The sequence below is a fragment of the Podarcis bocagei genome, assembly GCF_964188305.1.
Source record: "Podarcis bocagei genome assembly, chromosome: 6".
NCBI classification, from domain to species: Eukaryota; Metazoa; Chordata; class Lepidosauria; order Squamata; family Lacertidae; genus Podarcis; species Podarcis bocagei.
The window spans coordinates 69,740,546-69,765,707 of record NC_138130.1 but is presented as its reverse complement, the minus strand read 5'-3'; the positions used below and the strand labels follow the sequence as shown (position 1 = coordinate 69,765,707).

The 25,162-nt window shown below is 41.6% G+C and overlaps 2 protein-coding genes across 3 annotated transcripts in view; one reads left to right on the top strand and one right to left on the bottom strand.

Annotated features, from left to right (window-relative positions):
- The window catches only part of LOC308589698 (uncharacterized protein), a 474,186-nt gene that overhangs the window by 177,899 nt on the left and 271,125 nt on the right, over positions 1-25,162 (bottom strand). The gene's annotated exons all lie outside the window — the stretch shown is intronic.
- On the top strand, positions 585-24,687 carry PLCXD2 (phosphatidylinositol specific phospholipase C X domain containing 2). The gene is made up of 4 exons (XM_081199067.1): positions 585-1,656; positions 17,541-18,001; positions 19,954-20,195; positions 24,064-24,687. Exons 1-4 carry the CDS (start codon positions 1,557-1,559, stop codon positions 24,212-24,214), a joined length of 954 nt encoding a protein of 317 aa, XP_081055193.1. The 5' UTR covers positions 585-1,556; the 3' UTR covers positions 24,215-24,687.

The window sequence follows — 25,162 nt, the reverse complement described above, 5'->3', positions numbered from 1 at the left end:
TAGCTATTCAGAACAGTTTTGCATTTAACTTTATTACATGCACCAGCATCAAAAAGAAGAAGAAACAGAGTGAGTGTGCTTCAGTATTTGTTTCAAAGCAGACTTGCAACCACAGCCACTAAGCACATTTCAACAAACATTAGAACGTGGCTTTATTTATCCTGCTGCTCCAGTTTGATCTACTTTACAGAAAAGAAATGGTAGAAGCATGTTGTCGAGGCTTTGGAAATAAGTAGGGCAGCTGAAATGAGATTACAGAGGAAGAGTTTCTATTTATTTATTTATTTATTTATTTGATAAAGGATTCCAACCTCATTGTGCTGATCCTGTTTTGTTTTAATAGTTACACACAATGATAAATTTTAAAAAAATATCTCAAAAACGATTTTTGTCCAATGCTTTTTCACCCTTTTAAAAAGTAAGGATCTTGACAAAAGAGATAAAAGCAACTTCTGGAGAAAGTGGGTAAAATTGAGTGTTCTCTCACAAATGACAGTCAGATGATGAGCCTCATCCCCCCCCAAAAAAAGAAAAATCATAAAGAATCCTTTTGGCTACTACACTCCTGTATCACCTTGCAGCTAACATGTTTATTGCAGCAGAAGCTTTTGCTGAAGAGAGAACCAACTTCATCAGACGTTTGTCCATCCTGGAGTTTCATTTTTAATGTTTCCTTCAAAACTGGGAAAGGAAACCTGTGTCCCCTCCAGATGATGCTTTCTGAAAGCAGGAGCTGTTTGACAGCGGAATGGTCTCCATCTGGAGGCTGCGGACTCTCCTTCCTTTGAGGTTTTTAAGGAGAAGTTGCACGGCCATCTGCCACGAACGCTTCAGTTGAAATTCATGCAGCGCAGTGGGTTTGGATGGATGACCCACGGGATCCCTTCCGATTCTATGATTCTGCCACCTTAGCGCCACGTGCCCTCAAAGAATCCGCAAACTGAGCACGTTGGGAGCGCCCTGGAGAAAATTAGCCCAATTAGCGCTGAGCCAGCCTTCAACCAATGGGCGGCTGGCTGGGAACTGCCCTCCTGTACCAACCGGCTGCGCCAGCCACCCTGACACGCGACGAAGGGAGGGCTGTGCCATCAGCTCGTCGCCAGCCAATCAGCGCGCCGAGGCTTGGCCGGAGAGCGATAATTTGTTTTGACCGCTCGCTGGTGCGCGCTCCCGTGGGAGATATCCTCAGGCTTGTTCTTGGCGCAAAGGCGGGACTCCTCTGCCCTCGCCTGCCAGGTGCGCCGCGGGGACCCGCGCGCTGTGACGTCAGCGGGGAGGGCGGGGCCTCCGCTCGAGCCCCTGGCAGAGGGAGCGTGAGGTCAGGCGTCCTGAGCGAGCCCCTTTGGCGCGAAGGCGGGATTAAGCCGCAGAGGCGGCGGCGAGGCAGCCGCTCGGAGCATGGCAGAAAGGGAGCCGCGGGCGCTGGCTGACCCAGAGAGCGGCAGGTGGACGAGACCTCCGAGGAGACGCCGCGGCTGCTGACGAGGACTTGGACGAAGCGGGAAGCGGCGAGCCAGAGCAGCCTCGGCAACGGGCAACGGAGTGCCGCGGAGAGGATGGCGCTGGAAAGCAGCAGCAGCAGCAGCAGCGCGCACTGGATGGGCTCCCTGCCGTCCGCCCTCAGCGCCCTTCCTCTGGCCAATCTAGCCATCCCAGGTAAGACCCTGCTCTGCTTTGGGCTCCTCTAGGGTATCCCTGGAGCACCTGCTCCTTCTTGGCTTGCTTGTGTCGGGGAATCCACCCGAATTACTAGGAAGGGGTTTTTGTTTGTTTTCTAAGCGGTGTAGCCTAGTGGTTAAGAGACTTAGCCGAACCAGTTAGGGAATCCCAGGGAAGCCACTCTCTATTTCAGCACCACGGCTCCAGTGGGATAACGCTGACTTCGCTTGTTGTAACGATTACAGATGTATGCAGTGGTTTTTTTCCTTTAAAAAAATGTTTGGGGGTGCTCTCATTTGGACTCGAGAAAATCCCCATTTTATAGTTCAAATCGGGGAAAATAAATACAGTAAACGGACAGAAGTAAAAAGATTCACAAATCTTTAGGGGTATGTGCCCCCCCCCTAGAAAAAAAGCACTGGATGTATGTGATAATAGATCAAAGAGTTGGAAGGGACCACAGGGGTCATCTAAGTCCAACCCCCTGCGATGCAGGAATCTTTTGCTCCACATGGGGCTCGAACCCACGACCCCCAGATAAAGAGTCTCATGCTCTGCCAACTGAGCTATGTTGGATAATGTTTGTGAAACATTTTAATGTGCTGTACAAAATGTGAAGTATTAATACTGTTTTGCTGTTATTAGGCACTCGTGGAGTAAATCATCAATCTTAAACCATACTATCACAATGAGGAAAATGAGATCTAAAATTGTATTGTTTTGGTGGGGTGACTAACACACAAACATAAAGTTCTTCTGATTGCAGTTTTATTTATGAGGGTGGGTTAAGATGTCTTTCCCTTCCTGTTTATGGGGTTTCAGATTTTATTGTTGATTTATTCTATGCTGTCAGCTAAATCAGGGGTATTCACTGAAACAGGTTAGATACTCCATAGGTAACAAAAACATTTTGGAATACTATTGTTTCCCTAGTGTGTTTTCACCAATCTTCAGGCAAGGCAGAACAACAAAAAATGAAAGGCCTCTTTTGGATAGTACCCAAAAGGAAGGTTTGCGAGCAGAAGCTGCTCTTTTCAATTATTTTTTCTCAAGGAATGTGTGTGTGTGTGGTTATTTCAGAATACCAATCTGCAGCATAATTTTTGAGTTTTTGGAAACTGGGGTAATCACCAAAGTTATTAAAACCTAAAAAAAATAAGGAAACAAGGTGCTTCTAGGGCTGCAGTATTAGGAAGTGGAGGAAAACACTCTAGACTAGTTGCTTAGTGCTTGATCAAAGAACTAGATGTATTTACAACTAGAAAGTGTTGACTCTGAAATATATATCTTGGGAAGAGCTTACTGCCCTGGATGTGTTTTTCTCCTATGTTTCACCCTCTTTGGTGCAGAGGTATTCCATTCTCCCAGTCACATATCCATTTGTTAAATATCTGAGCACTAGTCAAATGCGGCTCAAAACAATCTGGTGTCATTCAAGAAATGATCCTCTCTTTGTGGTTAAATCTGTGGTAACTAGTTGTCAGTGTCTTGCTGTTTAAGGGCATCCTCTAATCTTCCACCTGAAATGGACCACCTTACCAGTAACTTTTGTACCTGGCTACAGTATGGTTATTTACCATTTGTTCATTTTCATTTACGCATATATTCTGGTGAAACATCTCAAAAGTGATTAGCAATTTTTTTTAAAAAAAATCAATAATAAAAGCTTTCTTGAAAAAAAACCAGAAAAACAAGTACAGATACAGACTGGGGTTTTGTGGTTGTTGTTTTTTAAAAAAGAATCCACCTAAATGGTTTGTTGCTCAGGTTCCCAAACCTGTATCCCCCTCAAACAGCCTCTGAATAAGTAAAGGCCTGTTAAAACACTCATACTAGTACAGTATTGAAGAAGCTTTCCTATGGGGACTACTAGCCACTGCTATAGAACCATCAGTGGAGGCGGAATTCCCACCTGTATCTGTCATTGTTGGGGATGTGTGTGTGATGGGGGCAACTAAGCTAAGCACTGAAAAGCAGAGATTTGCTGATTACCCCTTGCTCTGCAAGGTTTCCGGGCAGTCTGGACTAGATTTTGATGTTGTGGGGAGGGGAGAGGAAGGGATGAGAAAGTTCCACTGCACAAGTGGAAGTCCACTTTAAAAGAGGACTTGGATACACCCCATAATCCCCCCTGAGTCTCTGCTGCCTAAATAGCTTTCATGTCACTGCGCCAGTGAAAGTTGGAGTTATTTATGTGAAGGATTTAATGAGAAGATGTGCACAAAACTTGACATTTGATTGCAGAGAATACTCATTCTTGGTACCACTGCCAAAGTCTTATCAAAAAGGTGATAGGGTCAAGCTGTTCTCTAAAGGGGTTTCCTGTGACCTAATGTTTTGTTATTGAACTGAATTCAAATAGCACAGATGACTATATATGCCTGGTTTCTTCCTGGGGAGTGGGGAGAGGAAACACATTTACATACTCATGTGCATATGTATTCTGCATGATACGCTTCTCTGCCCAGTGCCCATAAAGGTGTGATAGAATAATTTCCCCTTTTTTAAGATAAAGAGAATGGTGGTTGAACATTACTGTAAATGAGCCTGGTTAACCAGGATAAAATGTTCAGTACTGTCTCCGGCTTTAGGATGTAATCGGATAACTAGCTGAGGTCAAACAACATTCCCCAACACAGTCTAGGTAGACTGTGTATTATTGCAATTATAGGCTTATTATTGAGGAAGGGTGACCTTTTCTTAGAAATATTCATCGTTGGTTTCTGCTAGAGACAGGATACCAGACTAGATGAATCATTGTTCTGCTGTAGTAATGACCATGTCTGTTCATCTCCCAGAACTGGCAAAGCACAGCTAGACACGACCTGGCATTTGGCTTGTCATGTTTTGCATTTGCAGGACACTTGTCAAACAAGGAATGTCGCAGTTCAGCAGAACCACAGCTTCAGCCCTGCTCTTCAAGATATTAATAAGTCTTTGAAAGGCCCTGTTGGGGCATAACAGTACAACTGCTCCAGTAAATGTCTGCTCATAATCCTCCATATGTTTCTTGATAAGGGATGGAGAGTGTATCCCTATTAAAACTAATCTCATTTTAATGTCTAGTGAGACTGAGGAGATATGAAAACATGCTTTGAATTTAGAGGTCGATTGGCTTATTGAAAGAACTTTCTCCAAACCTAGATCCTGCTACTGCATTTTCCAAAATGGCTCAACATCTAAAATTGACCATAAAACTGATAATTATAATGTTGCAAAAAAGAGGCTATCTTTATCAAAATTTGCAGGTCTTCTATAGTTCAGGGATAGCCAACCCCCATCATCCCTGTTCAATGGCTAGATTGGTTGGGCTGATGGGAAGTGGAGTCCAATAATGTAGAGGGCACCACATCTACGCCAATCTAGTTCCTCTATCTAGTTGTGAGAGGCCTTGTGTATGCTGCCAATGGAATAGAATGCGGAGAGATAAGAAGAGCTCCCTGGCTGTAGCATTCCAGAATTTCAGGCAGGATTCTTGCCAAGCCCTACCTGAAGACTCCAGGGATTGAACTAGGGACTGCATGCAAAGCAGATGCTCTACCACTGAGCTATGGTGCTTCTCTTATCTGGATTCAGGAGAAGCCATAGCTAACAGACTAGCCTTGGCTGGGCATAGGCACTTCTAGCCCCAGAAGCTGCTTGAGACTTCAGTCCTTTAGGACTTTGTCTTCAGTCAAAGCATATATGGAATGAAACGTAGCTAGCAATGAGAACTTTTAGGTATGGCTTCCTTTAGTTATTAATGCTTACATCATAAATAGCCACGTGCCATAATGCTGATAATGAGTAATGCTCAAATGATTTCTACTGTTTATTCTAGTCATTCCATTGATGTGCCTTAACATAAAGATAACATGAGAAATTGTGAGCTGTGTGAATAAGTACTGTCTTTTCCCACTCCTGAATCTCCCAACATTCAGCTTCTTTGGCTCTTCTTGAGTTCTAGTATTATAGGCGGAGAGGGGGAGACTTTTCTCTATCCACTTTCTCCACATCATTCTGTATATCTCTGTTGTATCTCTTCTTATTCAAGTATGATTAATATTGGCTAACTCCCCATATCTCTAGTTTTCACAGCTGAATTATAACCAATTTCTTTTACTGGCTTTAGTCTCCCTCCTAGAAGTTAATACTATCCAATATTTTGTTGTTGTTTTCTTTCTCCAGTAAGCATAGCATATCAGTTCACTCTGAGCGATGCTGTACATTGGTAAGTCACATTGAGTACTGAAATAATTTCCTATTACATCATGAGCCAGATACTTTGCAGCTTTTACACTAAGCAACTTAAGCCGTCTCTGTATCTATTTAACAGTGCAATCCTATGCATATCTACTCAGAAGTTAGTCCCATTGAGATCAATGGAGCTTACTCTCATTTAAGTGGGAATAGGACTTCAGCCTCAGTTACTTCTTGTAATTTTATCAGTCCTATGGTGTAATATGAATATGTTATAGTACTTGATGTACCTTACATAACTGATCATGCTGAAATTGCATGCTGTCTTCTGCTGAATATTAGTAATGAGTGGAAGGGATGCATCAAACCTTAATTATATTCCTCAGTAGTAGTTATGTATCCTATATGTGTCAATAAAAAAACACTTGTTTCTTGGTTAATGTTTGCTCAGTGAAATTGTGACAATATGGAATGGGAGAGCCATGTATTCTGAGCTGGAGCAACCAGCTCAAACCTCTTCACATGTTGAGCTTCTCAGGTAGACTAGAGGTTGAATAGTAGGATTGATTATGCATTTTCTCCCAAGGTAAGGGGAAGTGACCTTGCTAAGCCTGGTATTAACCCATTCATACATTAGATTTAAGTATGTTGATTATATGAGGCTGGTTATCACACATGTTATGATTTAACAGTAAATAGTGGGACAACCCCCCACCCCACTGCTCAGACCTATACCTACAAATCATGAACCTGTGACTAGAAATCGTCACACCAACAGAAGCGTGGATGAACCCTGTGCAAGTGTAATCCCTGTGATGAAGAAGAGTTGATAGCAGTGTGCTGAATACGTAGGTGCTTGTTAAATCATCAAGTTTAATAGATGCTCATCCAAGCTTGGCATATGATTAAACAAGACACATGGGATTGGGTGATGGCACATACAAGGTTCCTATTCTTTAGCAGCAAGTTTAGGAAGATGGAGGGAAATGATGACAACTATTGACTTGCCTTTTTCACTTTTCCTTAACCAGCATACGTCAGGAACAAATGTTTTACTTCCTTACAGCACATGACATTTTATATCATGGGCTTCTAACATTCAAATTCATGGGCACCAGTATGTCTCTTTGCTAAGCCAAATTTCTAGCCACTTAGATGACGGCCATTTGGTGTCCTTTAACTTACCATTGTAAACAAGTAAACTTATTTTGGCAAGTTGGCTAGTTTAACTCATTCAGAATTGTTACACTAAAGTTTATATTGGTCAAATGCAATATAAATGGTGGATTTCTTGCAGGTGGTCCTGATTGGTTAGAATTGCTTGACAAGGCCCTGGCTCTGAAGTTCCCCGCAGAAATAAACACACAGACACAAGTATGTTGGGTTAATGGGATAAATTACACCACAACTTTAGTGGTTACAGATGTTAGCGGTTTGGCTTAGGCATTTGGGTGAAGCCAGACTATATCCTGGCTCTCCTGCCCATCTGCAGGAAGTCTCTCAAGGGTCAACCACCGATAAGGGGGAGCCCTATGATATACATCAATTGAGAGCACCCCCCAGGGTCACTGATGGGGTCATGGCATGGCCTTAGCCCACGCCCGGGCTTTGGACAGGAACCACACCCCCAGATCCCTTTAATGGGATACCCTTAACAAGCAGGGGCAGGCAGAGGCAACAACCTCCCCTCCCATAAACAAGGCTTACCCAATGCCTAACCGCCACTCAAGCCAAAAGGCTTGCCGCCAACAACCTCACCTGCAACCAACACCTAATGCCCTCAACAATATCAACCAGCCAAATATCATTACCCTTATCAGAAAGGTGAACACCATCGTTACGAAACAAGGCCACCTGGTCGGACATAATAGCGGGGTGCCGTATCACCCAGCCCTTCCATTCCACCACACAATTAGCAATTCTCTTGGCCCTATTGATTGCCGCCAGATGGGGGCAATCCCGCCAACAACGCCTCTCCAAAAGCTGGGACCAGATTAACGTCAAGTCCGGGGTGTGTGACACTGCCAGGAGCCCTGATGACATGAGCAGCACCCCTCCGCCCACTCCTGGGTCACCACGAGGTCCCGGATGTCCACCAGCAATGGTGCACCTCCGGGGAAGGGGAGCAGTCTAATAACATCTTCAGCCCCTCCAAAAAGCTCCCTTGTGTGTGTTGATAGACCCAGCTCTGCTTTAAACAGAAGCATGAGTAAAGCATGGTAAATTAATTTGGCGAAATGGTGTAAGAGGATTGTGTGTGCTTGTATGAGGGTAATGAATAAGGTATTCTTTACAATTTCCTCAAAATAGTTTTGAACCAGCCTGAATTAGTTCAAATAATAAAAAAATAAGTTGCATTGGACTCCTTTCAATCTGTACTACATTTGTCTGAAGTTTAACAAATAGCAACAGGTTCTTTTAAAGTCTGTGTTTGATTGCTTAATTATTTGATTATTTGCTCAACTAGAAAACCATAAATGACAATGATTAATTATATGTTACCATTGCTTTTTACAAAATATTAAAATAACTCATCAAACATTTAAAATGTGTGATGCAGGATAAAACATAAGAAAGAGTGGCTTATGGTCTGAGTTTCAAGAATTATGTTTTCTGCACTGTTTTTCCAGTATTAGAACTAACTCCAGGAAAATGATGATCTGCTAGCTGCTGCCTTTAATCTCTGTGGCATCTGTTGAACTGTCCCTTCTCTCTTCCACCCCCTCCTCCCTTCCTTTCATCTCTCTGTGTGCGTGCTGCATAGTAGTTTCACTGGGTTTTGACACAATTCTTTCCATGAGGATAGGTTCAGCTGTTTCTCTTCACAGCCTGCACTACGCCCTTCCGCTCTCGTCCCTCCCTCAGCACTTAGCAAAATCATGATTCTTACAGCCTGTGGTGCTAGGTCTATGACTGCACGTGTTTATTACCCTACTTTGAATAATTTGCTTCATAAAAAGCTAAAAGTCTGTAAGATGCTTTTAACCATTTCTGGGTTGTTGTTTTTCTTTTCTTTTAAAAACCAGTTTAATACACAGTGATCTGCTCTTGGTGTAAACAGTTATTCTTATCAATTACTGCTGCACACATTAATAATAGAATCATAAAATTGTAGAGTTGGAAGGATCCCCTAGTTCAACCCCCTGCAGTGCAGGAATATGCACCTGTCACATGCAGGGATTGAACCTGCAACCTTGGCGTTATCAGTGCCGCACTCTAACCAACCTAGCTGTCCACACCTATATTATTCTTACTCTGGATGTGTTAAGTCTTCACAGTAAACCAGGGATGGATATCCCTTTTCAGCTTGAGGGGCCACTTTTCTCTGGGGGCTGCATAGCAGAGTGGTTATAGCCAAATTTGCGGTAAGGTCCACACTCTTATCCACATGTATTCACACACCATACACACAAACACACATACCACTTACACACCGTCACACACCCTAACCATGTTATTGTTTCATCCTGTTATGAAAAGTACTGACATCAAAAGATCTTGTCTGTGGTAGGCTTATTACTATGCAGATCTCCTTCAGTGAGATTATGCATGTGTCACCTGAGATAGCAGTTTTCAATAGCTATTGAAATCGCCCCAAAACTGAAGCTGTTATCTTGAGAGGGCTAAACCCTTTGACAGTGGTAACGAGGAAATTCCATTACAGACTTGCTTGTCATATATTTCTGGTGTTTGCAATTCCAGGATTTCAGTTTGAGAGAGAGAATGTGGTGAGCATAAATTTGAAGAGGACAGGTGTTGATGGGCAAGTGTGCATTGATGAGACAAGGACGAAATATTTGAAGTGGGTGCTCACTGCTAATTTTCCACTTCCCCAAGTTAACATGTACATAGTTGAAATTACCTTTGCACCTTGATGATCGTCTAGTAAAAGACAGAAGGCATTCCATGTTAAGCATTGAAATTAGAACAAAACTTGGTTAAATGGAAACATTGTTTAATGTTGCACAAGAGGCGACCTCTGACTTCTCTGACATATGCTGCAATTCTGCCCATCAGCATTTTCTATTTCACATTTTTCCTCCCTTGATTCAACAAAATAAAGATTCTGCAACACAGTGAAGGCATTTGAAGATTCCATGCCACCTTATGTCACTTTTGGGGCAGGGCCTAGAATGCTGTTGCAATTGTCATTTCATTTACTCAAGCTGTGATTCATTTGTAATACATACTCATGGAAAGTAATAACCTTGCAATGTTCTTGTACAATGTGGAACTGAACTCACAGAAGATTACAGATAACAACTGTAAAATACTTCATGGTTTAACTTTGAACCTTGGACCCTGACCTACAGCAAAATCATTTTATGTAGTATGAAAATACACACAGCCCAGGAAAAATGTAGGAAGCATAAAGGCAAATGCTTCCCTTTAAAAGCTTGGCTAAGAGGGGAACAGATTTCTACTCCTATGGCATGAGGACCAATCTGGAATAGGCTGATGAAGAGATTCATTGAAGGGCAAAGCAGCTAAGCTTGACCATCTGTTTTCTTGGAGGTCATGTCAGCATGAAAATGCAAAGATGCAAATTTAGAGAAGGCAACACCACTACAAAAAAAAAACACACCCCTGCTTTATTTAATCTCCAATTTACAGCAGCATAATTATGACTCCACAAAACAGTTTGAATAGAACAAACATTATACTTAAAAGCTCAATGCTGGTTAACTGGGCTTCCAAACAGTGCACTGCAGTGGGCAGGTCAATCTACAATTGCCTACTAGATTGCTAGATTTTTTCCTAAAGGAGTGGATACTGACTTTGCTGTCAGATTAGCCTTCAGCTCTAGTATGCCAAATTCATACGTTTGATAACATTTATCGATAGCCTACAACTTCTGCTTGGATTTCTATATGGGAAAGAAGTAAGTGTGCAAAAGTCAAAATTATATCACACCTGCAAAGACAGTACCTAAAAGCAGATATGAGAACATATCTCTGAGAAAGGAGAAGGATGTGGATGAGCCACTGTAAAAATCATCATCATCTTCATCAGCTTGAGATAATTTGCCCCTGGAAAAGCAACAAATTTCAGTATCCAGAATATTGTTAGTTTCCTAGTATTGTGTATTTGCCACTTTTGCTGTGTATGGCATTTTCACTTTTATCCCAGAAAGATAATGGTGATCTTTTTATCTTAAAAAAAATATAATACGGTTGCATGCATTAGACCTGCTGATTTCAAACAGCAAATGACCCTGGGCTGAATTTGAATAAGTGTTTTGAAACCACTGAGCATCTTATCTCAAAAGATCCAATTCACTGTAAAAATGGGGTCTTAGAGAGAGAGCATGTGTGAATGCTCAGCAGAATTCCATGTTGCTATCTTGTGTGCATCGTCACATCATGCTGATCTCTGCTGCTGAACCATGTCTGCAAACGTTTCTTAATGTGGGTTAGTGATGGGGGTGCTGAAAACAGGATCCAGGAAATGGCAGTGAGTGCATGTTATTGACTCAGCATGCCCTGGGTAGGGCTAGGAGTGAAGATGAGTATGTATCCCACGGCTACCATGCCCCTATGTGGCTATGAGAACATGGTCTAAAAATACTCCGCAGAACCCCCTAAGCATTCAAATGCTTTGACATGTGAGAGAAAAATCTCCCTAGAAGCTGCATTTTTAAAGTGGAAAAAATAACAAGAAGGGAAATGGTTAAGCAGCCTCTACCCCATCTTTCTCCAGGTCTCAAATGTTGCCACTGAATCTGCTATAAACAAGAACCCCAACCCAACTGTGCAGAACATTTAAGTTGGCCCTAAGAAGGCTCTTGATGGCCTTCCTTGTCTCTTTGCTGCAGCACTGAAGAGAACTCTATTAAATCAGTTTGCTTGTCAAGAGAGGTCAGTTGTGTTATTCATTTGGCTTAATTTGTCAACATAATGTTTCCTCCAGCCCTTAGCCTTCTAACAACCAAAGCGAAGTGAGCAGTTCTGTTAGCTTATATTTTAAAGGCTGGTTTAAAGATACTAATCGGCTTATTAATGATTTGAATCCTCAAGCCTCATGAGGTTTTACTGGGTGCATTTCCAACTAGGGCAGCTTTGCTTCCTTGCTAGTGCAGTGCAGTGCCAAACTGGCAGCCAGGAAATAAATAAAAAAGCACTTTTCCACAATTGACCTGAGGGGGCATTTTATGAAGATTTATCGTGGTGTATCTACTATTTGAGAACAAAATGCAACATATTTTCATACAGACTTTTTTTTATAGCCCATGCTATTCTGAAAATGTACGGTGGTGTTTGGAAATTACAGTATATACTACAGAAGGTAGCTTTCTGGGACCAAAATAATATTTAGCCTTTTACTGCAGGGTTTCCCAAACTTGGGTCTCTGGCTGTTTTTGTACTACAACTCCCATCATCCCTAGCTAGCAGGACCAGTGGTCAGGGATGATGGGAATTGTAGTCCAAAAACAGCTGGAGACCCAAGATTGGGAATAATTGTTTTCCTGCATAGGACAAGGATGGAGAACTGATGGATCTCCTGATCACAGACCATGCTTGCCAGGACTGAAAGTATGCGGAATCCAACAACATATGGAGGCACACCAGTTTTCCATCCCGAACATAGGGCCCACACAGATAGACCTGTCTGCTCCTTGAGGTGTAGCTACTTTTCCACTTCCTGGACAGATGTGTTTAGAATAACCCATACACTCTACAGCAAGTTCAAATGAGGCTCCTGTAACTCCTTTAGAAATAATGATAGAAATAATTTACAAATATTGTGTATATACTTGCTGTTGTTATTCAACATAGTGACTGCTTAGCAAGGGGTGCTAGAATGGGCAAGTGATGGGTTTGCAATTGGCTGGGCTAATTGCAAGAATGTTAGGAAGGCTAAAGAGATTATCCAAAGGGCATGACATGTTAAATTAAGCAAAGTCAATCACTCTCCCCTGTTCCTCTCTCCCTCTCTCTGACTCAACTGACACAACTAACCCAGCCTTTTCACTTTCTTCTCAAATATATGGAAGACAAATCAGTTTTCTTTTTAAAGCTGAGAAATATTAGTTTCAATATGTGTGTTTTAACATGCATTTTCCCTTCTGATATGTACTTTTTCAAATGACAGGACTTCTGCTGTAAAGGTGCAGAATGTTGTAGTCCTTTTTTTTTTAAAAAAAAGCTTATTTTCTGGAAAACTGGGAGAGGGCATTTTGCAAATCTTTCTTAGATTTTCAAATACAACCGTTTGACTGACAGTGTGCATGATTTGCTGGAATCAGCTGGCTCTAAAGTGGTTTTGTGGATTGTGAATATTAGCTTCTTCCAGTGCAACGAATTAGGTAGATTACAGATGGAAAAACCAATATACATATAAGGGATTAGCCTCACTTCACACTGGAGGTACTTATAGTCATGTGAGGGCCCGCAAATCTTTGTACTTAACTCTGTGCTCTGATTGCTAGCTAATGCATCTTCATTCCATTGTCATTCTGAAATTCTTGCAAGGGAGGAATGGCAACATTAATTTTCTTTCTTTTTCAGTAACATTTATTGGTTTTCATTGGAATAATAACTTTTCCATGGAGACCAGCACTGTATATTGAGAAGAATCTGAATGCATGAATATTGCTATCAAGCTCTATTTATGTGTGCATTCATAGCCTTGAAGAGCATGGAGTGGCCACGAAGCTAAATTTACATTGAACTCTTTCACAAGGCCTTTTACCATCGCACTGTTAGAATGGTTGAGTTGTGACACTAAACAGCAAGATTAAAAAAGCAATTCTGCATCTGTAGTTACCTTCTATGATTAAAAAGATAAGAGGGTTGGGGGAGAGCTTAATAGGGGCGTGATATGCCCATATGCTAATTTTGTGAACATGCAAATAGGTTGTAGAACAGTTGTTTGCCCCTGCTATGTTGCATTCCAAGGGTACATGTGCATTGGTGGCTTTCTAGACTTTTCAGTGCAATACAGTGCATGTTTATTCACATCTGAGAATTCAGCTGGATATTAACCATGATGGCTATTGTTATATTCTGAAGTTCTCGCCCTGGGCCAGCAGGGGGATACTGTAGATAGTTATGCAAATGAAGGATCAAAAGTGACGTTCAGTGATTGGATAGTTTGTATGCAAATGAAGGATAGAAAGTAACGTTCAGTGATTGGATAGTTTTAGAAAATGGCAACAGTTACATTGTTCTGGAGCTCTATATAAGCAGGCTGACTGAGCTCCTCAGTTAGTTCTGTTCCAGCTTACAAATAAAGAGCTGCTTTGGAAGAATCGTTGTGTCGTCTGATATGTTCGCCCACAACTTAGCAGCTATGTTCCACTGTCAGCGGCAGTATGTCTCTGAATAGCAGTTTCGGGGACTTGAAGATGGGCAAAGTACTGTTGCTCCTGCTTGCAAGCTTCCCACAGGCATCTGATTGGCCATTGTAAGAGCAGGGTGCTTGTCGAAGTGAGCTATTGGCCCAATCTAGCAGGTTCTTCTTACAGTCTTATGTAATGGGACTTGCTCCCCGATAAGTGCATGCTGAAAAGCTGTTGTGCACTTCCTTGAATTGTGTGGGAGCTGGATTTGTTCTGATTATGAGACATCGTTTAGTTCCTCCTGGATGATCAGAGTATGAGTAACTCTCATTAGCTGGCATCTTTCCTTTTACATGGTTTTGTGCCAGCTCACTGTCATTTATATTCAGTCACAGAGGAAGAAATTCTTCTTTGTTTATCTGCTCTAGCTTCAGGCGAAAGAAGCTCTTACCTCTTCAACATTTCTTTTTCTTCTGTTGTTCGGTCTCTGAAGATCAAATATGTGAAGTGCTTTGAACAAGAATTCCATGTGTAAAGCAAAAGAACCAATTTTTAACAAATGTGTAAAGTAAAAATAAAAAAGTCCTAAACAAAGAAGTGAGGAGCGTAAATCCTTCGTGATGCTGATTGTTGCTGGCATTCTCAGAATGCGGCACATTGATGTTTTGATTTGTACACAGTATGGGCATCCAGGTGGATTCAATGCCACTAACAAGGTAATCCATTTAAGACCTTCATCTCATTTGCAGCTCAAACTGGGCATGGCAGGAGACATGTTTTTGAAGAGTCTGCTTCCAAGCACACTTTAGGTGGATTCCAACCCCCAGCAAATGGCATATGTCTGATAACTCTTTGCAAATAAGGAACCCTTTTTGTAAACTTTACTGTTTGGTGTTTGTTTGTTTTTTTAAAGGAAACAACTGGTGAAATTAAAAATAAAATATCATGTTGGTTACAATGACTATGTTCCAAGAACAAACTCTGGCTACAGATCATGTTTCCTTTCATCCCTCTGTGAGCCAGGAGGAGCGAAGTGAGTACAGTTTTGTACATGCACAGCAAGCTATGATTTATGCCTTTCCATGGCATGCTGAAGCAGCCTAGATGTGTCATCATACCAGCATGTGCTCTTTAGTATTTAGCATATGATGTACCTTTAACAAGAAGGTATTTCTTAAGATAACAAGACAACGGTGATACATTATGTATCAGTGTTCAACGCAGCAGGCTAAGTAATCCAGAGGGAAAAGCTAATGGTAAGCTGACTGCTTGCTACTCCCTATCTCTGACTTGTTTGCCGGTGCCGGTCGCTGGAAGACTGTCCAGTGTAAGACTAGTCCAATATTAGCACATGGAATGTGCAGTTAAAGCCTTTGATCTGCAAACATCTAGGAAGCATTTCTCTCACCTAACACAATCGCATAGCAGACATAGGATGTCGCCTTCTTAGGCCAGGGTAGGCTACAGTGTCAGAGGATAAATCATCACAGGAATGAATGGCTTTATCTGGAGCACCTTATTTGGGTGTGTTGGGTGTATACACTCTGGGGAAGTTCAGTCAAGCAATTAAGCTCACCCCAGAAAACAACTGTTTAGCAGAGTTGTTTTTACTAGGTCAACACCAACATACACTACTATACACTACTATACACACACACACACACAAAGGTAAAGGACCCCTGGACAGTTACATCTAGTCAAAGGTGACTATGGGGTTGCGGTACTCCTGTTATAAGTAGTCTTCTCTCTCTGAACCTAGAGAGGGCTCTCTGCTTCAAAGTGCTTACTGTGTTAAAGTCCGTAGCCAAGTCTTTAGTTCAGTTGATTTCAAAGTCCTGCAACTGGCGGAATTCTCTCAAGTTCTGAAGTCTAGAAGTTTTCCAACTCCCTCCTCAGAAAATCTCTTGAAAAAGTCTTCACTCAAATCTTCACAGTCTTCACAGTTCCAGCAGAGAGCCATCAACAATTCCTGCAATCTCCCACCAGGACCCACACAGTATGCTGTAACTTGAGCTCGTTTATATACAAAGTGACTTACCAAGTAACACAGATAAGAGAGTAGCAAGATGCCTGCAGGTGCATTGTGGGGAATGAGTTGTCTCTGCTGACTTGTGGAGAATTAACCCTTTAACTGCATTCCCGAAGACACTTCTGTATTACAAAAAATGACATTTGAATACAGTGGTACCTCAGGTTAAGAACTTAATTCGTTCTGGAGGTCTGTTCTTAACCTGAAACTGTTCTTAACTTGAGGTAAGTGTGATTTCTGTTCTCATCCTGAAGCAAAGTTCTTAACCCGAGGTACTATTTCTGGGTTAGCGGAGTCTGTAACCTGAATCATCTGTAACCCGAAGTGTCTGTAACCCGAGGTACCACTGTAATGGGGTTATTTCTTGTCAGCTTCTAATATTTCTGTATAACCATTTCTCATTAGACAAGGTCCCAGCTGGGGATATCAGTAACTTTTACAGAAAATAGTGTCTTGGCAGTGAAACATGAAGTTCAAGGTTTTGTTAAATTCTGAGTTGGTAAATGCTGAATTGGTGGATGGTAAAGGTGTGTGTGAATCCTGACATTGCAAGCTGGAAACATCTGTTTTTCTCCTTTGTGCGCATGGTTCTTCTTTCAAGGAGTCTACACAGGAGTCTGGTCACCTGCTTATCTCCTTAGGCAGCCTTTACCAATCTGGTGCCCTTAGTTGTCCTGGCTGGGGCTGATGAGAGTTGCAGTCCCAAACAACTAGAGGACAGCAGATTGACAAAGGCTTTCCTTTGATGACCCATGGATGACATTTTCTCATCACCAAATATTGGGTGGGGAGACTGAGGTGCAAAACATCTAACATTGGAGCTTCTGTTTCTCCAAATCCTGGCTTCCAGAATGCAACTACAAAAACAAACACCACAACTAAGGGCCAGTTCAGGCTGTAAAATTCCTCCACTGAGGATACGTGCAGCTGTTCTATATGATGGGTTTTTTAAAAAAAAATTGTTAGTAACATTTCTATGTTTTTGTAATGCTGCAAAACAGTGACTGTTTTGATTTTAATTAAATGCCTTAGGAATTCTGGTATAGAAAGGCAGAATATAAATCTCTTGAATTGAATAACATGTGGAGAGAGAGAGGTGCCCACATGTCAGTGACTGCAACTGTGTTTCCCCCCAACAGTCCTGGCTGATGGTATTCCATTTTTGTTGAACCAAACTCATCCTAGCAGTAGCTCCATCTGGTCTTATAACCCCCATTTACAACTGTGTGTAGTGATTTAGAAGTGTTAACAAGTGGCCCTAAGTGATTTTCCTAGTGTTAAAAATGAGCAACACAAGAATGGAATCCAGTTTTCCAGAATCTGCTTCAGCAAAGAGCATTTGGCAAACCCCAAGTTGTAGGACTAAAATGATGTTGTCTTTCTTCTCTGTAGGGTCACATGATTCCTTCAGCTACTGGGTTGATGAGAAATCTCCTGTGGGACCAGATCAAGCCACAGCAATCAAGCGGTTGGCTAAAATCTCTTTGGTGAGGAAGGTAATGAAGAAATGGTCAGTGACACAAAACCTAACATTCAAGGAGCAGCTTGAAGGTGGAATCCGCTACTTTGACCTGCGTGTATCTTCCAAACCAGGTGAAGCAGGACAAGAAATCTACTTCATACATGGTTTGTTCGGAATCAAAGTATGGGATGGGCTGATGGAGATCAACACCTTCCTAGAACACCACCCTAAGGAAGTGATCTTCCTGGATTTCAACCATTTCTATGCTATGGACAACAACCACCATGCATACCTGATCAGTAGGATCCAAGAGGTTTTTGGATCAAGACTCTGCCCAAAGGAGTGTGTGGAAAACGTGACATTACAAAACCTCTGGGAAAAGCAGCAGCAGGTAGGAAAGCGTTTCTCATTTGGCAACAAATTTCTATAATTCAAAGAACTCTTAGAATTGAAAGTGTCTTGCTTGAAGCTGGAATGGGGAGGCAAGCATGGAGTGCACCTTTCTTGCTTTGAGCTGGAGAAAGGAGCAGAAGATTTCCCTCTGAGTTCATCCTGCATTTCAGAAGCATAGCATAATACCTTGTCCCTTTGCGAACAGAACTCTAGTTGGCCAGTAAGGCAAGCCCCAGTTTGATTCCTGTCTATAACATTCATTAACTGTGGGTTCAGTACTGTTAGGATTACTTTTGGGCTGTGATCTTTCATAGCTTCTGTTCCTTATTGGGCCCTCACCCCCTTTAAAGACTGCTGTGGGGCCTGAATGAAACTAAAACTTATCTCATGGTATGGCAACCGAAATGCTGTTCTTTAAAGTACGGCTGGGAAGCCGGTAATTGGACTTCAGCTCCCTTCAGCCACAGCCAGCATAGTTAGTATGCAGGAATGTTGGGATTTGGAGTCCACAGTGTCCATCTGGAGGGCCACAGACTCCCCATTCCTGCTCTGAAGCACCTGGTATCCCACCACCTTCCAGATCCCCTACCCATCATGATCTGGCTACCCTACTGTCCTAGTGACCAGTTCCCATCCTCCTCTGCTACTGTTGGCTGTGTCATTCCAGTCTGAAATCCACATCTCATAAAGGCTGGATATGGCTATATTCTACTCTGCTATCAGAGGTATTATGCATCTGTATACCAATTGCTAGAAATCACAGGTGGGGAAAATGCTGTTAGGGCTTCCCATAGGCATCCGGTTGACCATTGTGAGAAGAGGGCTAGATGGACATGTGTTCTAGTACAGCAGGGCTCTTGTGCTTTCCTTAATCACTGCCTTTCCTATGAACAAGTGTCTGATGCAGTTACCCCAGGCTTTCTCTTCTCCTGAGCTACTGTGGCCTTCAGTCTCTTTAGTTTATTAGTTGTGGTGACAGCCCTGCTTCTGCTTGCCCTTCTCAACTTATCATGTTCTGTTGGTCCTGTGGATTGCTGCAGACATGGTCACCTGTACCTACCACCAACCAGATGGTCAGCGCACCAACCCCCTGAAACTGTCTTTCTCTCTTCCACTTGATTTTCAGTTCCTTTTTTCTCAGTAACCAATCAGGCTGACAGCACAGCAGTCAGTGCTAAAGGAGCTCCTCCTGGTGGCGTATATGGGGGTTAATGCCACTAAAGGTGCAATCCTAAAACACAGCAGATAAAGTATGTCTCATGGAATTTGTAGGGACTTGTCTCTCAGCAAATGTACTTAGTGTTGTGCCACATAACTACGGCAACAACAACAACAAAAATCAGTGCAAATCCTCTTCTTTCTGCATGTTATGTTACAGTATACGTATTATATACGGTTTGGCCCAAAGCAGTGAACGGAATAGTAATACAAAAGAAGATTACAATAAATACAGCATACCAATCAAAACACTATGAAAAATCATCAGGCACACCGGATATACATTGGTTAGCTGCATTCATGCACTTACCTCAGATGCAGCCAGCATTTCTGCTCTCACTTAGAAGCCAAGGTACCCCCCCCCCCACACACACACAGAGAGAGAGAGAGAGTCTCTCACCTAGGAGCAAGACCATCCACAATCACCCAAGGGAAGCATCCTCACCTCCTCACAGCCCAAAGATGAAATCCAAAAAGCAGACTGAGCAATAGTTGCATTCTTATTGTCACCTTGTGAAGTGAAGTGAGTCTTGAACTCCCCAGCTCCTGCTTTTAACCTTTGTGTAATCCCTATTTGTGGCAAATATTGACACCAATACTGCTGTCGCCCTGCTTGCCCAGTGTATAAAAAGCAACATTTTGTGTGAAATTATTTTTTAGCGCTGAATGTAAATGAAAGAAGAGCTTGTGTGGGGAAAAAGGCTTCTGATATGTTCTCTCTCAATTTCCCAGGTTCTCATTTTCTACCATCATTGTTTCTATGAACAACATCCCTTTCTGTGGCCCGGGAATAAAATCCCAGCACCATGGGCAAATACGACCAACGTACATAAACTGCTGCAGTTCTTGGACACTACTCGTGGGGAACGAGCAAAACAAGGAACTTTTCACGTTTCCCAAGCTATTCTTACACCAAGGGTCAAAACCATTGCACGGAACCTCATCCGTGGCCTGAAAAACACACTTGTCCACAAGTAAGTGCCTGTTTTAGCTTCCTTTGGAAACCTTGTTAACCTGTGCTTGCAGTCCTAAACCCAGGTACCTAGGAGTAAGACTCACTGAATTCAATAAGACTTACTTCTGAGTAGATATGGTAGCCTTGTCCTTCTTACTTGAAATGCATGTAAAAATAATCAAGAGTCCTTTCCCAAACCTCCAGCCAACAGAAGATAAACGATAGAAAGAATAAATTGACTCCACTTATTAATTTACTCAGGGTGCAATCCTGTTCACACTTAACTGGAAGTAGGTTTGGGTGAATCTGCCAATTTCATTTTTTCTATTTTTTCTTTTTTCCAGTTTTAAATTCAGTTTTCCACATTTCCATATCAGCTTGCAATTTTTAAAAAGTCTTTATGACAGTTCATCAGCATTTTAGTGCAATTTCTCCTTGGATAGGCACATGTTGCATGCTTTTGCAAAATTCAGAACAGTGCAAATTTCAAAGGATGGCAAACTTTAATTAAACTGCAGCCATTTTGCTCAGAGTTTGAATCAGATCAAATGTTTTCACTAAGAAGGCAAAAATCCATTACACACACACACACACTGATGGTGCCATGGGTTCCAATTCTGTGCTCAAAATTTTATTCCATTTTACTGAAATAAGTAGGCTTACTTATTTCTGTTGATGTGATTAGAAACTGTAGCCGATACTGTTGCAAGTTGCTGCCACCTACAGACCACAGTAAGGAATTGAGCCCATATCTCCTCACTATATTAGGTGCATATCCATGCATTTAACATATTAGTAAGTAGTGATGGCTTTCATTTGATTTCTTGGTTAACTGATCAAATTTAAAATAGCCATGTAATGCTTTAATTACTTTCAGAATTCTCTCTGGATGAAATGAGAAAGCACTGCATTTATTGAAGTGAATATTTTTAAATGCAGGGGAACTTTTAATTCAACACAGCTATCAATCTATTAAAGCTACAGTGCCATGGTTGCTAGTATAGCAACTAGCAATACTGGCTGCAAGTGGAAAATGCATAATTTTAAGAGTAAAATCATATATGGGGTTAGGATGTCATTGATGTATCTTCATCTCTGACACATTTCTTATACATTGCCTCCAGACTGTCACTATTTTGTGAGAGGGACCCAAGCACTTGCAGGAAATTTAGGTTTGTGCTGTTAAAATGGGTTAAATCATTCTGTCACCCTAGTATAATCCGCTTTAAGGGGGGGACTTTTGCACTTGATAGGGTGTTGAGAAAAGTGTGAGAAAGCATTGGAAAGTGTGGGGTGAACAATGAACAGGAAGATGTTTGAATACCCCACAAACAAATCAGGATGAATGGTTAATAAAGACTGAATATAGTCTAACCTCCACATGAGCTACATACAAGCAAATCATGATTAATTCTCAACAAACAGGCTCTGTGGAGGAGCTCATATCCACAACTTGTCAATGCCACTTTTCCAAAGTAGTTGTACCTGCAGTAATAAGACACTAGATGGTGCTAAAGTGCTTTTTTCCCCTTCTTGGGTACAAATGTATTTGATTAAGAACTTTTGTGCATTTAGTCCCCTTACTCAAATGTTTAATAGCAAAAATGTAAAAAGAATGGATTACCATCAGCATGCAAATTCAGAAATGATACAAATACCCCAAAATACCTAGTATAAATTGTGTGGTATTTGTTCAACCAAATATTATGGGTCATTGAAATCAAGTAGCTTCATTCCATTGACAGGACTAACACATTGTCCTGTCTAACACAGTGACTAACACTTTGGCTTAGCTTTTCCTTCTGTAATTCCTCATTGCCACCCAGCTAAGCAGTGCCAGATTACCGAATAGGCAGAGTAGGCCCCAGCCTATGGGTTCCATGCCTTTTAGGGGTCCTGCAACAACGGACCAAAATAATATTGATTTGATCTTGAAGGAAAAGTACAATCAAACTTTATTAGTTCAATGCTATCCCACTAGAACTTGTGTGAGGGGGGAGAGCCAAGATTTCTACTGCCTGGGGCCTCTGCATGGTTTAATCCAGCATTGCAACTAAGCCATCGCTGAAAATTTCTGGATGTAAAGATGACTATAAATGCAAGCCAAATATGTATATAATGGCCCAGGTAGTCTTTGTTAGCATGGAAGGAGGCTTCTAGGAAAAAGAGCGGAAATGAAATTACTGCAAAGCCTGGTAATACATAAAGATGTTATTAACACAGTTTTAATAGAGAATTTCCTTTCAGTACAATACCTTCCACTGTTAAAACCAATACATCATATTTTATAAGCAATTCAAACAAACAAACAAAAAATAACTTCCACATTACATTTATAAAGACTTACTAACTGTACCAGATAATCTCAACTTTTAAACTTGCAGCTTTCCTGAGAAATTTGTCATGGCATGCTGTCTACTGCCAAAATGTACCGTAGTTTTTCGTTTCATTCAGATAGAGTTTTGAAAGAATAACATACAGCAATATTAATTTTTAAGGGAAGCTTGGGTGAAAAACTGCTCAGCATACAGCTCCTTAAGAATGTGTGAACATATACCTGCCACTTCCATGCACATTCATCGCATATATTTTGAGTGCCAGAACAAGGCCACTGTGATTTACAGAGGTTTCCTTTAGACCTTGAAAAGGAATCCTTTACTTGGACTCTGATACATTCACCCTAGTATCTTAGCTCGAATGTAAAAATGTTGCACAACGTTGTTTCTCTCGTTTGCATATATAGATAGATAACCTCTAAGCAGTTTAGATAAAAACAATAAAAATACAGCAACTTTCAATAACATTTCCAAAACACAAGGAAACACAACCCAATTGTATATCACAAACAAAGCCAAGCAGGGTACAAAACAACAAAATAAAAATGAAGAGTCAGAGTCTAGGATAGGTTGGGTAAACATAAGGTTTTAAGAAGTGCTTAAAGGTCAATACTCGCTTTGCCTCACAAATTACCCAAGGTGGGGGGCATTTCAGATGCCAGGTGATTTCATCTGTTTCGGTATTGTCACCAGGGGACATCCTGCTAATCAAAAGATCTTAAAGATTGGCTTGGTCTGTACAAGGGGAGATGGTGTGCTAGGTACCTGATTCCAAGGTGTTTAGAGCCTTGGGTTCAAGGCTTTGTAGTTGACATTTAGCTTGGTAATAAATAGGCAGCAGTACAGATCTTTCAATGCTGGTATAATACATGTAGCAAAGTATGCTGCCGGTTTCATTCTGCATTAGCTGCAGCCTCTAAACCAGATACAAGGATAGCTCCAACAAGCTGGAAAACATTTCCTTGTTTATTTCCTTCTCACACACCTTGTAGCGTTGTTCCCGAGCCAATCAGAATTTTGCTTTTAATGGGTGAGAGATTATCAGATGTGGCTTGCTCCACTGATAAGTTCACCTATGAGCTTCTGCTGCATCTCATATTGGGTGAATTGCTGCCACCCCTGTTTCTCAAAGAGACAGTTCCTTATTGGCATAATGGTTTGAATCCAAAGCCTTCCACTCATGAAAAGTTCCTCCATTCATGAAACAGGGCTTAGATCCAAAGGAGGCTTACATTAATAGAAGTACAGAAAGGACCATTTTTGCCAAAACCCCTTGCAGACCCCTGATCTGGAGAGCGCCCATCCCCAACTCCACAGCAGATGGGGGCATAGTGAGCTGCAGGAGGAAGGGGGAGTGAGACCTGAGTGCGCTCCTTTCTGTGAGTTGAGCTCCACTCACAGAACTCTGGATTCAAGACAATACAGTTTGGGAGAATGCTGTATTTGTAAAATCCAGTATACAGTGCCAGCATGTTGATTATATGCAGGATGCAATGTGCCTCATGCACACGACGAAGGATCATGTTACATTTTCCTTTCTTTTCCCTTTAGGAATCTCCCTTCGATTCTGGACTGGGTGAAGCTGCAGAAACCAGGCGTCATGGGCGTTAACATAATTACATCAGATTTTGTGGAGCTAGTTGACTTTGCAGCTACCGTAATTGCATTGAATGAGCTTCTCCTAGAAGACAATGAATCCTGACAACGGGAGAAGTTTTAATGTGGGAATGTTGTCCAGTCATATCAAGAATTTTCTTTCAAGCTCTCTCTCCACCTATCAGTTTTGCTGTTTCACACAATGCCAAGGCACAAGGCCATGTGTTGATTGGACTGCACAGCCCTCAACAGCACGGCTTCCTTCATCCCTGTGCTGCATATATGGCTGCTCTGCCTGCATCTGCTGAAATACAGAATGTGTGCCGGCTGGACACTTCAACATCTGTAAATCATTAGCAGGAGCCTCTCTCTAGACTTGTTGAGTGTGTGCCTCCTGCATGTTATGAAACCCAGGAGCCCAACTCTAAAGATAATTATTGAACTCTAAGTACACATTTACCAGACTAGCCAAAAGATTTTGTTCTTGGCGACAAAAGTCAGGCATGAGCCCTGCTTTCTTCCTTTCAACTGTACTGTATATTAAACTACCTCAGTCACTAAAATACAAAGCACAAACAGCATCTCAATTGCTAAGAGTGACCTTTTTGTAAATATAGTACCGTGTATGAGTTTTCAAGAGATTATTGTGAGGTATAAATGAAGTTTTTAAACCTCTTTCTTTCTTTTTTTACTTGAACTCTCATTTTAATCTATTAAGAAAATGTGGTAAGTTAAAATTATTGGAGCAGAAAGATGGGCATTTTAAAATACAATGATATTTATTTTGTAGCAATTGAAATATCTATGGTGGTATGAAGTATGTAATAAGTTTGTGGATGTAATAAGTTTGTGGATTTTGTAAGAAATGTTTCCCAGATTGTGTACCACAATCTAGTGGGTGGTGAAAGAATATATTATGTATCTCTCAGCAAGGCACTGCTCTGACCTTGCCTTCCCCAATTAGCCACCTTCTGAGGGAAGTGAATTCTGCTGTGAATTTTGCACCAGCTGTAACAGAATATTTCAAATACTCCCCTATGCAGAGTTGGAGCAA

Coding starts and splice junctions, on each gene's coding strand:
- PLCXD2 (XM_081199067.1), top strand. CDS start 1,557: ATGGCGCTGGAAAGCAGCAGCAGCAGCAGCAGCGCGCACTGGATGGGC. Junction 1,657..17,540: donor GGCCAATCTAGCCATCCCAG/GTAAGACCCTGC, acceptor TCTTCTCTGTAG/GGTCACATGATTCCTTCAGC. Junction 18,002..19,953: donor TCTGGGAAAAGCAGCAGCAG/GTAGGAAAGCGT, acceptor TCAATTTCCCAG/GTTCTCATTTTCTACCATCA.